Genomic DNA, 17,959 nt, shown 5'->3' with positions numbered 1-17,959 from the left:
CCCACGCTTCCCCGGGGAGCGCGCGCGAGGGAGGGAGCGCGCTCGATGCGGTGCGCAGGCGCGGGCTCTCCGCAGGAAAGGGGCGGGGCTGGGCGAAGAAGGCGGGGGCGGGAGGGGGCGGAGCAGAAGGGAGGGCCGAAAGCGGTGCCGCGGGCAGAGCTAAGAGGCGATTGGTCGTCCGAGGACGTCACGTGATCCTCAGGGGGTTTCCATAGCAACGCTTCTCTGCGGTCCAGCCTAGGGGGTCTTAGGTTGGCGGCTATGGGCACTGGGGGCGGGTGGCTTTTGCTGCCGCCGCCGCCAGCGACCCGTCGTCGGGGTCCTGCGTGAGGTCCGGCTGGCCCGGACTCGCCTGTGGGGTGGGATGGACTGGTTACCGGACCAAGTCCCCTGCAGTTGGCAGGAGTATGGGGCGGAGTGATGCACGCCCCGGCGCCCAGTGTCGTTCTAGTTGTCAGAGGCATCACTTCGGACCGTGCGCTGCCGGTGGCTGCGGTCCCGAGCCGGGAGCCCCTTTGCCGGGGTTGGAACTACGCTGCGCGGCCAGCGGGAGGTCCCCAAGGACGGAGTCGAAAGGTCATATCTTATCTGTCAGTGCTGTGTACAGCATCCCGACCGCACCTGCAGAGCCGGAACTAGGTATTATATGCATTGCGAGGGAGGGGGGATGTTGTGGGCAGGGGCTGGGGTGACAAAACTGGGGTGAACCTGTGGAATTTGGGGTAGGGTCAGCTACTGACATCTTAAAATAAGTGGTTGTTGGGAGCAAGAATGCTAGAAAAGGATAGGGGCGAGATATACTCTCCGGTGCTGAGGGGAAACAAAATGTGTAAGGATTAGTAGAAGCCAGACCTTTAAGATATATATTTGTGATTTAAGATTTATATGATCCTGCTAGGCCAGCTTTTTAATTACATTTGACATCCTCATTTCCGAGAGCAAATCTCTTACTGAGGAGGTAAAGGCACTAAAACTAAGGAAATGGTAGTTGTGGTGTGTGTATAACACTGAAGTACAAATATTTGCAGAATAAAATTATTCTGGACATTTAGCTGGACACTGCTCAGATAGCTTTATGTTTTCCTGACATCCTATCAGATCTAGTTCAATTCCATCTGTAGCAGAAAGCTGGCTGTTTTCCTGTTAATACCCCAGCCTTTGGTTTCCTGTGCTGTATTGAAAAGAGCACTGGACTTAGAATAAGAAAACCCTGGCTCAAGTCTTGACTTCCACTCATAATCTATTTGATTAAGGCTGCCACTTAAAATTATGAATTTCAGGTTCCTTGTTGTTAAAGTGGAGCTGATAATGTGTACTTCACAAGACTGTTCTGAGGATTAAATACAGGAAAGTGTTTTGAAGCTCTAAAATTCTACATAAATGTAAAATGCATGTTACCTGTACCTTTGATTTTGGCACTAGTCATATGAATTACTTAATGATATATCACGTTTTATCTTGCTCCTGGAAGAGATCAAAACATTCTGGAGGGCAAGGTCTTGACTTATATTTATTTTGTATCTTCCTTTACATTTGATATAATGCTAAGCATGCAGAAGGTACTCGATACATTCAGGTACTCAATTATTTATTGATGAATGAATGAAATGTGAAAGGCAGTAGTTTTAAAGTCATCACACCGAGCATAATGAATCAGTAAGAAGAGGAAGAGAAATCTCAAAATCAAACATTTGTTGGACAGATATGCATACATATGCATATACGGATATGTATATCTACATCGACATGTATGCATATGGATATGTGTGTGTGCGTATATGTATATATATATGTATATATATATATATATATATATATATATAGAGAGAGAGAGAGAGAGAGAGAGAGAGAGAGAGGATGTGAGCAGGGGAAGGGCAGAGAGAGATGGAGACACAGAACCCAAGAGACAGACAGAGGCAGAGAGAGACAAAGAGAGTTCACAGGAATGGAATGCATCCTTTCCTCTTGGGAGGAAGAAGCAATATGGCATTTTTCTCTTCCCAATTAAATCACCTTTCTAGAAAATATATCATTTAGGTGATAGAAGTGACACTTCTTTAAATTAACATTCAAGTTATGAGCAAACACTGATAAAAACTCCCCTAAGGACTGTCTTAAGAGAGCAAAGGAAAATTTTCTACCTGTTGGTACTATTTATTTTACAAAGTCATATACCAAAGTATCAGACCATTACTATGGTGAGTGGCATTATATAACTTAGAATAAAGATTTGTTTTAATATTTCTTCCTCAGTTTCAATCTATTGCTAACTTTAGTAAGAACTAAACAATATACTTGTTTTGATGTTGAAGATGATTGTACTTTTTGTTCTTCTAAATCAAGATTTTCTTTGAAGAGAAAATGAAACATTAGAAGTGCTATTGAGAGCAAATGGAAACAAGAATTTAAGAGCTAATGTATCCCCTCTCTTACATTTCTCTTCTTTTATATTAGGTCTTCTGTAGGAAATGTCTTTATTCTCTTATTTTAGAACTGGAAAAGAATCCTGGTGTAGAAATTAACTCAAGGGAATAGTGAGAGGAATTTAAAGAATCGAGTTGCTCAAGGGTATAATTGATTTGATTACTCAGAATCTTGTTCTATATGTTGAATGTGTTAAATATAATTAATTCTCAGCCGCATATTGCATAATACATTTGAGATGTAATAATATCCAAAAAGTCCTTTTCCAGTGCAGTATTTTTTACTGTCTCACAATGATAAGTACCTAGAAAATAGTAGGCATGCAACACATTTTTATCTAATGAATGAATAATCTGACAATTTTGCAATCATATTTAGAGATAGAGTATTTCCTTTTTTTCCTCTAAAGTTTATTTATTTTGAGAGAGAGAGATGGAGTACATGTGAGTGGGGGAGGGGCAGAGAGAGAGAGAAAGAGAGAGAGAGAATCCCAAGAAGGAGAGCTCATGACCTGAGCCGAAATCAGGAGTTGGACACTTAACCGACTAAGCCACCCAGGTGCCCCAAGAGATTGAGTATTTCTTAATGGACACTTTCATTTCCTCCCTACCCCAATTAGCTAACCATTAAATGTATAAAGCTTTAGGGAAATGTGTGTGTGGGTATGTGTGAAGGAACCTGTCCTTAATTATCTTTTAATTATGTAATACATATTATTCAACTTTCTTGCAAATTGTAATTTTTAATGTTAATTATAGTATTTAATTCATTTTAGGTAATATTATTCTCCCTATTTTAATTTTACAAATAAGTGTTGATCCCTGAAATAAAGATTTGAAGACATCTTGTTGATTGTGCCAATAACCTGGTTTGGTTCAATACTAAAGTAAGATTAAATCTGAATTTTCTCAAGGTTAATGCTGCATGATACTATGTAGCTCCTTCTTATTTTCTGTGATAATGCAAAGAATGAAGGATCTTTTTAATTAGAACGGATTTTGATAAAACTATCTTATAACACATCTTTTTTTCTCCCCGAATATTTTCAGCTGAGTACTCTACTTACCATGTGCTTCTTTTCCCCAGCCTTGGGACTAAATACTTAACAAACCAAGACATTGTATCTTATAGCAATGAAATGGAAGTGAGGTCAGTGTTAATCAAATATATCAAACATGTATTATATATACATATATATATAATATATATAAAATATATATTTATATTTATATAATATATATATAAAATAAGTAAATTTCAATTTTGGTAATGATGTAATACTACTGTTCTCTAGCAACATCAATAATACAATATAAAAAGACTTTTTAGCATGTTATCTACACTATAGTATGGTCTAATGCTTGTACATAACAATCAAATGAAGTGGTGCTGTTTTGAAACCACCAACCTCCCAAACTTGGAATGTTTGCTTTGTGATTTATTTTAGCATTACATAACTATGATTACATACTCAGGTAGAGTAGATAGGGTGAACTATTTAATAATGGGAACTTTATTTGTTTATATATTAGTACTTTTTTAAAAAGTTTATTTATTTATTTTTGAGAGAGAGAGAGAGAGAGAGAGCGAGAGAGCATGTGAGTATGAGTGGGGGAGGGGCAAAGAGAGAGGGGGAGAGAGAGAGAGAATCCCAAGCAGACCCCACACTGTCAGTGCAGAGCCTGATGTGGGGCTCGATCCAACAAACCCGTGAGATAATGACCTGAGCTGAAATCAAGAGTCAGATGCTTAACTGATTGAGCCACCCAATGCCCCAGTACTAATTAATATATATTAGTACTTCTAAGATTAAAAAAAAATTTTTTTAATTTCTTTTTTTTTATGTTTTATTTATTTTTAAGAGACAGAATGAGTGCAAGTGGGGGGAGGGGCAGAGAGAGAGGGAGACAGAATGGGAAGCAGGCTCCAGGCTCTGAGCTGTCAGCACACAGCCTGACACGACATGGGGCTCATACACATGTGCTGTGAGTTCATGACCTGAGCTGAAGTTGGACACTTCACTGACCGAGCCACCCAGGCACCCCTAAAATTAAAAAAGTTTTAAATCTGTGTTCTTGTCTCAGGAAAAATGTTTAGTGCTAAATGAAACAATAAACCTTGTTTGTTAAACATTGTTTTGAATGGGACTCTTTATCTATTTAATTTTTTTAATCTGCTTATGGTAATATAAAGAGAAGCTGTGGACTGCGGATTTTTAAAAGTTATTTATCCTATATTCTTTCCCACTAATGGGCTCTCTTATTGATGCTAACAGTTGTTTTAATTAAGGTTACATTTCTTGTCATACTATACAATCATAATATTTAAGATAATGATAATTTATATTTTCTTTTCTAATATTTATACCTTATTTATTTATTTTTCTAATCTTTTGCATTAGCTGGACTCTCAAAAACAGTGTTGAAAAATTGGTTGATAATAGGCATCTCCTCTTTGTTTCAATTTTATTGGAAATGGCGTTGGTATTTTACCAGTTTTATTTCCTATTGTTTTATGATCTTTAGGAACGACTGTTGAAATGATCAAATGCTTTTTTTGAGAGGTCTAATGAGAAAAGCATATTTTATATCTTTTAATTTATAAATGTAATTAATTATATTTATACATTTTTTCGCACTGAACCATTTCCACATTTCCAGAATAAATTCTGATTACTATTTTAATTACTTGCTAGATTTGATTAGTTTATATTTTGTTTACATGATTTCAGAATCAGTATGTATAAGTGATATGGGCCCATAGTATTTCTTTGTGCTATGTCTATTTAATTTTTTTTTTTTTTTTTTTTTGAGAGAGAGTAAGTGCACGTGCATGTGCAAACAGGGAAGGGACAGTGGGAGAGGTAGAGAACCTTAAGTACTTAAGTGCAGAGTTTAACCTGGGGGCTTGATCCCAGGACCAAGAGAGCATGACCTGAGCCGAAATCAAGAGTCAGATGCTTAACCAACTGAGCCACTCAGGGCCCCCTCAATTTTGATATTGGGATTAGTCTAGCTTTGTAGATGAATTGAGAAGATTTTCACCTTCTTTTTTATGCTCTGGAGAAGTTGGAGAGGTGCAACTGTAGGAAATTACTGTGCTGTTTTTTTGTTGAAAGTTACAATATGTGCTTGCAAAATTGTCTGGACTTGGTTATATTTTTAGAGTTAGATCTTTCATCATCTATCTTCTGTGGTTATTGACTGGTTTTCTTTTTGACTCAATTTTAGAATTTATATTTTCATAATCATGCATTTCATCTAGATTACCAATTTATTGGCAAAAAGTTGCATAAAATATTTTCTTACAATTATTTTCGTATCTTTCATGACCATGGACTTATTTCTTCTCTTGTTGCTTTAAGCAAAATATTAAAATCAGAATTTTTTCCTTTCCCCAACCCGATTGTTACAAATGCTAGTAGTATATCTTTACTTCTTCTTTTTGTTTTTTAATGTTTATTTATTTTTGAGAGAGAGAGAACACAAGCAGGGGAAAGACAGAGAGAGGAGGAGACACGGAACCTTAAGCAGACTCCAGGCTCTGAACTGTCAGCACCGATCCCAGTGCGGGGCTTGAACCCAGGATAATAATGACCTGATAATGACCTGAGCCGAAGTTGGAGGCTTAACTGACTGAGCCACCCAGATGCCCCATATCTTTATTTCTTATAGAAAATAGAAATTATAGTTTTTCTTTTTTAAATGTTTATTTTTGAGAGAGCGTGTGAGTGGGGGAGGGGCAGAGAGAGGGGGGTACTGAGGATCGGAAGTGGGCTTTGTGCTGACAGCAGAGAGCCCAACGTGGGGCTGGAACCCACAAACAGTGAGATCATGACCCAAGCCAAGGTTGGATGCTTAACCAACTGAGCCACCCAGGCACCCCATAAAATTTATAGTTTTGATAGCATTTGAAAGATCCCACAATTCCTATTTTTTCTACTGTCTACTTTTATTCTATTAAAATTTTATTAATAATAACAACTGCTTGATGAGTGTTTATTTTGTGTTAGACTTGGTAAACAGTCTCTTTATTTACATTATTTAATCCTCAGAGTAGCTTTAGGGCCTAGGAATTAGTGTTTCCATTTTATGGATGAGGAAACTAAGGCTAAGAGAGGTTATATAACTCAGCCAATGATACTCAACTAGCAAGTAGCAGACTGGTAATGGTAATTAGGTGTGTCACATTCCAAAGCTTGTGCTTTTAAGCACCACTCTCTGCTTTCAGTCAGTCTTTCTCATTATTCCCAACTATACTGCTTACCTTTGTGCTAAAAATAAGGATATAACTATGAGGGTCCAAATAAACCCACACATAACTTTTCAATAGCCTGAAATGAAGTGTAAACCGTGAACTTAAAAAATCTTGTTATTGTAATGATTTTTTAAAAAGGTATTTGTTTTTCACATATTTCTGTGAGCTACCCCCACCTAATGTCAGTATTTTGAGGCTAGACATAGAGCCTGTTACCTAATATTTAGTCTATCACAAAAGATGTCACTTCTTTTTTTTAGTATATGAAGAGATCAGTAGGTGTCGATTAATAATTCCACTTAATTTTTAAAAAATTATAGCAAAATATACATAACATAAAATTTACTATCTTAATTATTTTAAGTGTACCTTTAAGCACTGTTAATTACATTCCTGTTATTGTACAACCATCACTACTATCCATATCCAGACCTTTTTTCTTTTTTCTTTTTTTTTTATCCTACAGAAAAGAGCTAAGACTCTGTACCCATTAAAAAATAACTCCCTATTCTCCACCACCCCCAGCCCCTGATAAGGTCCATTTTATATTCTCTCTCTCTAAATTTGACAGCTCTAGGTACCTCATATTAGGGAATCATGCAGTATTTGTTTTTTTGTGACTGGCTTATTTCACTTAGTTTGATTTCCTCAGTTTGCAATTGTAACATGTCAGAATGTCATTCCTTTTTAAGGTGGAATAGCATTCCATTATATGTATATTCCACATTTTCTTTACCCATTCATCTATTGACAGACACTTGGATTACTTATAGCTCTTATGAATAATGTGCTATGAATATGGGTATACAAACATCTATTTGAGACCCCGTTTAAAAAAGTTTTTTTTAACATCTTATTTATTTTCAAGAGAGAGTGAGAGAGAGAGAGAGAGTGTGAACGGGGGAGGAGCAGAGAAAGGAGACACAGAATGTGAAGCAGGCTCCAGGCTCTGAACTGTCAGCACAGAGCCCTATGCAGGGCTTGAACTCGTGAACTGTGAGATGATGACCTGAGCCGAAGTCGGACACTTAACCGACAGAGCCACCCAGGTGCCCCTTGAGACCCCATTTTTAATTCTTTTGGTTATATTCTCAGAAGTGGAGTTGCTGGATCATCTAATTCTCTTTTAATGTTTTAAGGCACCAATTCCACTTAATTAACTAGATAGACTAAGGAAGCAGTGTTCCATTGCCTCAGGTCTATGATTTGGTACATCCCTTAGAGTCAAGGACATCAAGGTAAGGTGATCCAGGCCTTCTGTTTGGTATCAGGTCATGGGTAACAAGGAGTGGGGGTTGGGGAGAGTTTAGAGCCAAACCTCTGGGATCCAGGGTTACTTAAGTTCTTCAGCCTAGCCCACCCAGCCTCCCTAGCGCCCATAGTCTAAAGGATGCCTATTGATAACAATAGTCTGAGCAGAACTATAGAAAGACTGCAGTGCTGGTAAAAATGGATATTGATTTTCTCAGGCGTTGTAGTGAGTCCATATTGTTACTATTTTGAGAGCCATTAGAGCATAGTGATTAAGAACAGGGGATTCTAGAGCTAGAGCTCCTGGGTTTCATATCAGCTCAGCCTTTACTATGTGAGCTCTCTGTGCCACAATTTCCTTATTTGAGAATAGATGTTGTAATAATTCCTACCTCATAGGATTATTGGGAGGATTTAATGAGTTAATGTGTAACTGTTTAGAAAAGTGCTTGACATATAGTTTTCACTAAATGTTAGGTACTACTAATACTATTTTTAATTAGTATAAGTTACCATGTAGCTTTCCTTAAAACCTTTGGAAATAAGATGAATAGCATGATATTCTTTGAGCTGAACTTTTTGGATTTCCTGCACTATGAATCAAAAAAGATATGTAACAGCAGTTCAAAGAGAAGGGATTTGCTCCCAGGTCAGCAGGATTAGGTGGTAGCTTGATAAAACGTGAACATCTATAGAGAATCGATACTAGTCATGACAGGAGTTGGTTATAGAAGTTTATGTTGTCTCTTACAGTCTTGGCCCCCTTAAGCACTGTCCAGGGGTCAGGTGCTATTGTGCAGATCCCACCACTTCAGGGATGGTCTCCCTGGTAAGCAGAGTATGATAGCATTAAGCATTTGATTTGAATACTGATGTCCTCTAATCCACAAAGCAACCTTCTGATTATAATTTGGCTTCCCAGGAGCTTCTCTGAATGGAGAGGCTGTATAGGCTAGACAACTTGAATTATCTGGTTGCATATCCAGTTGTAAGTCTCACTGGAAATCAGTACATTAGCTTTCTGTTTTTACATGTCAATCTTGGGAGCTTTATTAATCCAGGTCTGCCCTGGTTAATAGATCCATTCTCTGTCTTGACTAAGTGGGTAGCTGAGCCTACAAAACTGAGAGTCAAATCCTGCATCATGATAGATTCATAAAGGTAATGTTCCCCTCATCAGTTTCTTGCGATATACCCCCTGCCTCTTTTAGATCACCACATCACTAGCTGCTTTAATTTGTTGACTTGAATTTTTTTTTTAATTAAAATTTTTTTTTTACAATTTATTTTTGAGAGAGAGAGAGAGCACAACCAGGGGAGGTGCAGAGAGAGAGAGAGAGAGAGAGAGAGAGAGAGAGAGAGAGAGAGAGAGAATCTGAAGCATGCTCTAGGCTCTGAGCTGTCAGCACAGAGCCCAATGTGGGGCTCATACTCACAAGCTGTGAGATCATGACCTGAGCCGAAATTGGATGCTTAACCGCTCAACTGACTGAGCCACCCAGGCACCCCTGGCTTGCACTTTCTTTATTGGAATTTCCATATGTGTGGCAGAAGTGGCAATTCTTCACTATCCTTATTGCCAGTTCGCTGAAGAGAGGTGGAACATTCCGACTTTTACTCTTCCCTAAATCCCTGGGCCAGCCTGGCATGATCAAGAACCCATTGTGTGGTGAGCAAGAAGTGTAATCACTGATTGTAGAAGCTTACTCCATGGAACTATTGTTTTAGGACAAGCCATCTTAGGGCAGATAGGGCTGAAAGGAACCTTAAATATGAGCTAGTCTATATCTCTTGTTTTATTAGTGGGGAAATAGAGACTACTTGTCAAGGGCCATGTGTCTTTGTGCTCTCTTAACAGTCTTGTGTCTAAGGCTTGACTATATTGGCCGAGACTTGTGACCTGTCAGTAACATTCTTCCTAGCACCAGACTTCTCTAACTAGTACAAAAATTTAACTGCCAAAAGGCACTTTTATTTCCTATAGTTCAGGCAACATTTCTCCCCTTGTTATATACCATTGAAATCCAGGTTTGCATTTGAAATACAAATTCATCAGATTTTAGGCTATGCCTTTAAGTGAATCCTTTGTAGCCTGATTGTGTATTTTTGACCACTTTGTAGGTAGATTTCATGGCAACTACTTGGATGTATGTATGTATGTATGTGTTTAAGAAGCCTATAGGGTGGGCAGGTCCTTCCCAACTGCTGTAGGGCCTCATCAGCCAGCCTGGCAAGAGGCTTCAGAGCTGGTGCCCACACCCCTCAGTTGCCCATGTGGATAGAGATGCTGAATTTGTCATGTTGGGTCTTTTTTTTTTTTTTAACTCTACATCCCAAATTGTAGACATATGATTTCATGATCTAATAATAAGCTTCAATAGTACCTTTTAAAATAATAATTACATTATTATATTCCAATTATAATATAAAAATTTTCACATTAACATTAGAATATTCTTTTTAAAAAATTTAGTCATGTTTATTTTAATCACAATAGAAATCTCTATTCTAAATATTTTTCTTTCTTTGCCTCCTTCTCCTCCTCCTTCTACGTGTCCTTTAAGCTTTTTCTAATGGCAAAACTATCTCTGTTTTTTTTACATTTTTAAAAATTTTATTTTTTTAATTTACATCCAAATTAGTTAGCATATAGTGCAACAATGATTTCAGGAGCCCCTTACCCATTTAGCCCATCCCCCCTCCCACAACCCCCCCAGTAACCCTCTGTTTGTTCTCCATATTTAAGAGTCTCTTATGTTTTGTCCCCCTCCCTGTTAATGGCAAAACTATCTTATAGCTTAGCATTACTTTTTACATACATTAAGAAAAAATTGAGTAGCAATTTACAAATGGATATACATTTTTTCTCATAATGCATCTTTACATATTTCTAAGAGGAAAGTGAGGCAGAAAATGTGAATTAATTAAACACAAAATGCTTTAATGTACATGCTCAGATGGTTAGTCAAGGAGCACTTCCTGGAAGTGTGTTTTGAACAAGATTTTAAGAGAATCTTATATATAGATATACACCGGTGAAAAAGAAAGGTTCAGAAAGAAGGGAAGTAAAATAAACAAATTATGCATTGGGGAGCTATATCAGAAGAAGGGAGAATGGATACTAATAAAAACAAGATGTCCATTGCAGGATGGTTAAGCAAGCTCTTAACTGGAATGGATAAGGAATGTTGGGAAGCAATGATTGGTAATGTTACTGAGATGTAGATTCACAATCTTGCTACCCACATTTTGCATGAATAGTTGGCTAGATTCTAAGGGAAAACCAAAGAGCCGAGAGAGACAGTGCTTAACCTGTCAGAACTTACATTCTTGCTGATGAGACAAGGCAACTGAAGGCAGAGAAGGAGCCCTGATAGCCGGTAAGGGCAGCATGGATTTTATATGGTGTATGATGGAAGGAGCCTTTGCTGATTCTCATGTATCATCCTGCCTCTGTCATCTGCTCTGGAGGAAGAGGTCTGAGCTGGGAAATATCACATTGAGCAGGTGACTAGGTTTCAAAAATCAATTTTTGTCGCTGTATATAATCAATTAGCAAAAGAACTTTTCCCCCCGACGCAAAACTCTTTAGAACCATTTTAGGAAAAAAACAAAAAAGGGCTGCCTAAAGTCTTGTACCCATGATTAACAGTTAATGGAAAATCACTGGTTTACTTATGCAGACAGTACTTAATGTCAGTAGCTTCAGGCTGTTTTCCAATTTTACAGTAAATTTTTATACCGAAACCAGTTTAGGAAGCTATTTAGTCCATGGGCTTTTCTTTTTGGGGGAAAGATGATGTGGGTAGACTAGAATGATGACATTTCCTTTTCCACACCAGAATATCAGCAAGGTACTAATGGCTCCATTTTGATACCGTCACTTTCAAAATAGATCAAGTTGCTTATGGAAACATTTTGGATTATGTTAAAAGTAGTGTAGCTTTATAATAGTTGAGCTGGTAAATAATGCAGGTTTTGCTTTTAGAGTATCAGTTTATCTCCGATCTTGGATCAGACCTAAGAGAGAAAGTCTCCAGATTTTTGTTTGCCATCTAATAAGGCCTCTGGTAGTTGGTCTCATGTGGTAGAAATACAGATTTTATTTTTTTCCTTTCTTCTTCTTCTTCTTTTCATCTGCCTCTTTGGTACTTGCTAAGTTCTCCATGATTTCCCCTCTCTCCACTGGCATTCCAAGGGGAGGCCTTCTGAGGTCCTTGGTTTCCTGGAATGACATTTGAGGCATATTCAAGTGCCTTACGACATTCCTGGGTTTATGTGGGTTTTGACCCACGTGGATCGGTGGTAGGTCTCTGAAAGGCACCAGCACAAAAACGACAGGAACCCTGAGGTCTGGGGTCAGATTGGGTTGAGGTTGTCCATTAGCCACTTGAAAAGACTGTCCAGGAAAGACATTGTTTAAGAGATAGCTGTCTAAAGCTGCCTGAGCTTTTATGATCTGATTCTCTTTTGTCTGGGGGAGAACATCAGTGAAATACGGCCTCACTCCTGTTATGGCGTTGATTTCATATGCGTTGTGCCTGTCAGCCTGTGCTCTCCCAGTTAAAATGGGCTGGAAAACAGTTGATCCTGAGACACCACTGACAAAGTTGTTGAGGAGAGAATGCCAAATGCTACCACTTATTGGGCTCAGAATGACCTGTGGCCATAAACTGGCCAGGCTCCGGAGAGCTTCGCGGTTCCAGGCTGAGGCAGGAAATTCAGGCTCAGTGTGATAGAGCTGAGAAAAGTAAATGCTAAGAGTAACATCTGGATACATTATTAAGAAATTGTACATTTTGCTGATGCAGCAGTGGTCGGCTTCATTACAAGGGGAGTTGCTGGAGTACAGAATGATATGCCTGATGGCGTCATTACTGCGTTTGGCTGAGTCAAGATAACCATTCACCTCAAATAACATTGATTCTGGATGGGTGTTATTGCCGGTGCAACTGCTAGCATGGCCCTTTTGCACCAGGCTTCCAGAGGAAGTTTTTAGTTCATAAAACGTGAGGTGCTTTGCTTGAGGATATGCTGGCCCATAAGGGAATCCAAAAATCTGATAAAATTCTGTATAGGGAACCCTTGCTTCTTCTCCTGTCCGAATATGGTAGGGACAGTTAGAGCAATCTAGAGAGAAGCTTAGCCAGTAATAAGGTTTTACAATTGTTCCATGATTTGCTAGGTATTCTTCATATAAGGGCTCCATTGCTAGTTTTATTGTCTTCTAGCTGCAACCCTAAACAAGGAAGAGAAATTATATATAAAAGCAGTGCAGGAAAAACGAAAGAAAATGCATTAACTTATTGAGCCATTATTATTTTTTTTTTTTTAATTTTTTTTTTCAACGTTTTTAATTTATTTTTGGGACAGAGAGAGACAGAGCATGAACGGGCGAGGGGCAGAGAGAGAGGGAGACACAGAGTCGGAAGCAGGCCCCAGGCTCCGAGCCATCAGCCCAGAGCCCGACGCGGGGCTCGAACTCACGGACCGCGAGATCGTGACCTGGCTGAAGTCGGACGCTTAACCGACTGCGCCACCCAGGCGCCCCGAGCCATTATTATTTTTAATGCATTAAATGCATTAACTTATTGAGCCATTTATTATTTTGAGCCATTAACTTATTTTTCTCTAAAGGAGGTAGAGTGCAATAGCTACAGAATCTTTGATTCTAGAACATACTGATGTATATCCATAGATTAGAAAGCTCGGGATTCGTCTCTCTTCATTGAGAATCTTGAGGAGTGGGGAGGAAACAAAAAAGAAAGGCAAAATTACACCTTTATCTGTTTCATAGACCTGACTGAGGCAATAGAGCAAATGGGTTAACAGCGCAAGTTCTGGAGACAGACTGCCTTATTTCAAATCTGGGCTCTGTCGCCTAACAGCTTAGTGACTTTCTGCAAGTTGTTTACAGTTGGGAGTCACAGCTTCCTTGTCTGTAAAATGAGGGCAAGGGTAGTATCTACCTCCTAAGGTTTTCTCGAGGACCGAATGATGTAATCAATATAAAATGCTTTATTATGTGCATATGTATCATATTATTATATGAAGGACTCAATAAATATGAGCTGTGAGTAGTGGTAGTACAAATCCCAGGATTATCTAGATGATTCTTATTTATGAAAGTCTAAAGGAACAAGCAAGGGTTTTGCAATTTGTTCATAATGTTCTTCTTTTGTCTCTTTTCTGAATGATATTATCTAATTATCTGCATGGGTTTTGAGTGTACCTGCATTTAAAATCAGTTATTTCTTCAGATCATTGGCAGTAAATGGGAGATAACTATCATTTTGGGAATGGGATCATGGGGTCTATTTTGCTTAATGGTAGAGACTTCTTGTAGGAATGATTATTCTTTGGGTCGTGGACACTTACTCATTGCCATCTGAGAGTTGTATTTCCAGTGGGTGGGTCTTGTTAGAACATTTTGGAAACTTTACCATTCTGGAAAGCACATATGGTCCTTTAGGATATTTCAAATAAATAGTTTCTGGTATGTTAAACCACAAAACTTAAGCTCTTTTAAGTTTTGTTTTGTTTTTCCTTTAAACAAAAATTTCTGTTACCATTATTCCCAAAGAGCAACCTAGGGCATTATAGTATAGTTTTAAGAACATTAAAAACATTTTTTTTAACGTTTACTTATTTTTGAGAGAAAAGAGACAGAGTGTGAGCAGGAGAAGGGCAGAGAGAGAGGGAGACACAGAATCTGAAGCAGGCTCCAGGCTCTGAGTTGTCAGCACACAGCCTGACGCGAGGCTTGAACTCACGAGCCATGAGATCATGACCTGGGCTGAAGTTGGATGCTGAACCGACTGAGCCACCCAGGCACACCAAGTTTTAAGAACATTAAAAAAACCCCACCTTTTTGTTATACAAGTATTACATATTTCTTGTAGAATATTTTTTAAAATACTGATACTTGAAGGGAAAAATAAAAACTCATGCTGTTGTGTCTCAGTTTACATTCCTATAACTGTTTACGTGTCTCTTCCCTCTGATCTTTTTGCTACATGTGTTCGTTATGCACAACATAAATAAAATCATGTTTATACTTTGCTTTTTCACTTAGTATTACGTCATTAGCATTTCCCCGTGTTTTTAAAAATTCTTCAAAAAACAGTATTCATGGCTAGTTAGTATTTTATTACACAGCTAATATGTAATCAAATATTCAGGTGTTTGCCTCTTTTATGATTATAAATAATGATTTGATGAACATTTCTGTAGATAAATTGTATTTTTCTTTTCTCTAGTGTAGATTACTAAAAGTTGTATCGGCTCAAGCTTTGTCAGATTGATTCTTGGGAAGGTGTTCCAATTTTATTTCATTCCCTCCCTGCGATGTTTATCATTTATCGCTTCCTTTGCCGATTTGAGAAGTGAGCATCGGTATCCCTTTGTGGTTATAATTTGTACCTTTTCAGTTCGTTGTGAGGCTGAACACTTTTTCACACACTTATTGGTCTGTAGTATTTATTCTTCTGTGAAATACATTTCATTCCTAACCCCCCTTTTTTGAGGTGTTCCTGACTGGTTTGTAAGAACTCTTTATGTATTAAGAATATTAGCTGTTATAACTTTTGCAAGTATTTCACTTGGCTTATAGAGCCATTTAATTATGCTGGTGGCATTTTTAATTATATCAAATTTTACATTTTTATAAGGTCTAATCTTTAAGCTTAAGATTTAGTTTTTACTATTGTACTTAGAAAAGACTTCCCTATCAAAGAGGAGTTAAATCCCCATATATTTTTCTAGAATATATATCTTTTACATTTAACTCTCTGTCCAGGCAACAAAATGGACAAAGTAGCAAATTTAAATGAGATAAACTGACCATTATAAAACAAACAAAATGACACATTTTGTCATTTTAGAAGTACTTATTACAGTCTTTCATATGGAAGCACTTTGATCAACTTCTTTCTTTTTCAACCCATATCACCTCCATTCCTGTTCTTCTGGTACAGCTGAAGCCTACAGAGTTCCTTTGCTAACCCTGTGCCGGGCAGAAAATATTTTAGGAGCCCCAGGCCTGCTGTGGATGGAATGTGACTTCACTCATGTCACCATTATCCTAACGGCGTGTATCGGCAGTAATTCTGGACACCACACACCCATCAAATTCAGGTTTCTCCTAATCTGTCATGTCAATTTAATCCATAAGAGCAGATATCTGCCTCAGTTTCCTCCTCAGTGCTATATTTTTTCCTGATGCAACTGAATCCCTGCCCTGAGGCTTCCTAGACCTCATAACTTTTCCTCAGGGCCCTGCATTCTTCCTGTTTTGTCTTTGGCAATGAATCCATTACCTGGAGCCTGACATCATCTCCTGCTTGATCCTGAGCATTGTTTTCTCCCTGGATCTCCTCCTCTTTCAGCCTTACTCATCAGACTATATCTCTCTGAATATTAAACCTTGCTGAAACCCAACCCAAAGTCTCACTTGCTCCTGGTGCCCTGGATGTGGTCTGCTGTTCAGTGGCACACCTGATATTCAAGTTACTACTCAAATGACAATTTCAAGTCATTCATGATTTGGGTAAGATGTTATAGAAGCAGTATCAAGAGGTCCTTCTCTGCCTTTGTGTTTTGGGGGTGGGTGGGATGGGTGGAGTTAACTATATGTAATGGTCCCAGAATTACCCTTATGGGAAGCATAAGTCTGTGCGTGTTTCAAAGTAAAGGCAGTGTGGAAAGTCCTGATTGCTTTTCTAAGCACTCCTTTCTTTTTGCTCCCTCTCCCATTTTAGCCAGGAATGGTGCATTATTACTGTAAGGAGATCTTGAGGACTAGTGGCCTTTATATGTAATGGAGGGAGCTCTGGAGTTTCATTCTTGCTAAATGGCTTTTTAGTGTTGACCAACTGTGGTTCTCTATTGGTGAAGTCTTCAATTTTTCAGAGGGTCTTTCTTTCTTTCTTTCTTTCTTTCTTTCTTTCTTTCTTTCTTTCTTTCTTTCTTTCTTTCTTTCTTTCAATGGAATGCTTCACAAATTTGGTGTTATCCTTGCACAGGGGCCATGCTAATCTCTGTGTCATTCCCATTTTAGTATATGTGCTGCCAAAGTGAGCACCAGAGACTGTTCTTTGATCACCTTCATCTGAAGGGAAATGGGAAAGAACACCTGCCCCCTTTGAACTCTTAAGAGACTTTGTGGTGTATATCATCAGTTTGCCACTGATCACAGACTATCTTGTATTATTATCTTTTGATATCTGCCCTTTCATTCTCCCCCTACCCAGGCAGGGGCCCTGTTCAGCCCAGGGCCTACCTTAGGAATCTTAGTTGGTTCACAGGCCAGGTTGGCTGAGACTTGTCTCCCCAGCATCCTGTGTCCCCACTAGCTGGTCCATTTCCCCCACGCTGGCTGTGCTTGGGAAAGGCGTGCTACCCTCTTAGAGCAGATCTACGGGCAGTAAGAGGCAGAGATCTGCAGAACCCAGATCCTTGCTTCCGGTTGTGCGTAGCCCCTGGACTGCGGCCCTGGGACGACAGCCTTCCTTAACTTAACATAAATGAGACATACATGAGGACAATCTGCTCTCTCTTCATCCAGCTAGGGTTTAGTGAGTGCTGGTAAAGCACAGTTTGCACTGGAGTAATTGGAGAATGGAGTTTGCCCTTCCCAATCTGTGCACAATCTGTTAGCAGCTAAAAACAAATGTTAGCAGTTATAATTACCATCATTTTGTCTCCAGGCTTGGATCACATTCCAGGTGTTCTAGAAGATAGTCCGTTTCCTTTCGTTTCTCTTTTAAGTACCATGCCCTGTTTGAAGCGGCTTCAGAGGGCAATTGTGCTGTAAATCTTCACCTCCTGTATTGGTTCAGGACTCTTTCGTAGTTTGTGCCTAGTAGTTCCTTTGAACTTTGCTGTCCCAAGTTAGAAAGACCTTTCTGAGGTATGGCTGCCTCTAAGAACACTGTTGAATTGGTGCCATGGTAACGTTTGCAAAGCAGCTACTGCTAGGATACGGCTCTGACACTTATTACTTTATTTGCATTTCAAACCACCTGTT

The 17,959-nt window shown here is 38.8% G+C and overlaps 2 protein-coding genes and 1 non-coding gene across 4 annotated transcripts in view; 1 reads left to right on the top strand and 2 right to left on the bottom strand.

Moving 5' to 3' along the window:
- Positions 1–247: 247 nt before the first annotated feature.
- RGL1 (ral guanine nucleotide dissociation stimulator like 1) overlaps positions 248–17,959 on the top strand; it is a 257,023-nt gene continuing 239,311 nt past the window's right edge. For both annotated transcript variants that reach the window (XM_058701132.1, XM_058701131.1), the window contains exon 1: positions 248–639. The gene's annotated coding sequence lies outside the window, so the exon portion shown is untranslated. The remainder of the gene's footprint in view (positions 640–17,959) is intronic.
- APOBEC4 (apolipoprotein B mRNA editing enzyme catalytic polypeptide like 4) lies at positions 10,853–17,863 on the bottom strand. Its single transcript, XM_058701133.1, has 2 exons — positions 17,623–17,863; positions 10,853–13,171 (listed from the first exon to the last, which is right to left on the bottom strand). The coding sequence occupies exon 2, from the start codon at positions 13,139–13,141 to the stop codon at positions 12,035–12,037; it is 1,107 nt and encodes a 368-aa protein (XP_058557116.1). The 5' UTR covers positions 13,142–13,171; positions 17,623–17,863; the 3' UTR covers positions 10,853–12,034.
- Positions 16,912–17,014, bottom strand: LOC131496648 (U6 spliceosomal RNA). The gene has a single exon (XR_009254589.1). It is a non-coding gene; the product is annotated as a U6 spliceosomal RNA (small nuclear RNA).

Source organism: Neofelis nebulosa, chromosome 15, assembly GCF_028018385.1.
Source record: "Neofelis nebulosa isolate mNeoNeb1 chromosome 15, mNeoNeb1.pri, whole genome shotgun sequence".
NCBI classification, from domain to species: Eukaryota; Metazoa; Chordata; class Mammalia; order Carnivora; family Felidae; genus Neofelis; species Neofelis nebulosa.
The sequence above is the reverse complement of the archived record's forward strand: the minus strand, read 5'-3'. Positions and strand labels throughout refer to the sequence as shown.

Excerpts from the sequence above, each read along its gene's own strand:
- APOBEC4 (XM_058701133.1), bottom strand. The coding sequence starts at position 13,141 with ATGGAGCCCTTATATGAAGAATACCTAGCAAATCATGGAACAATTGTA.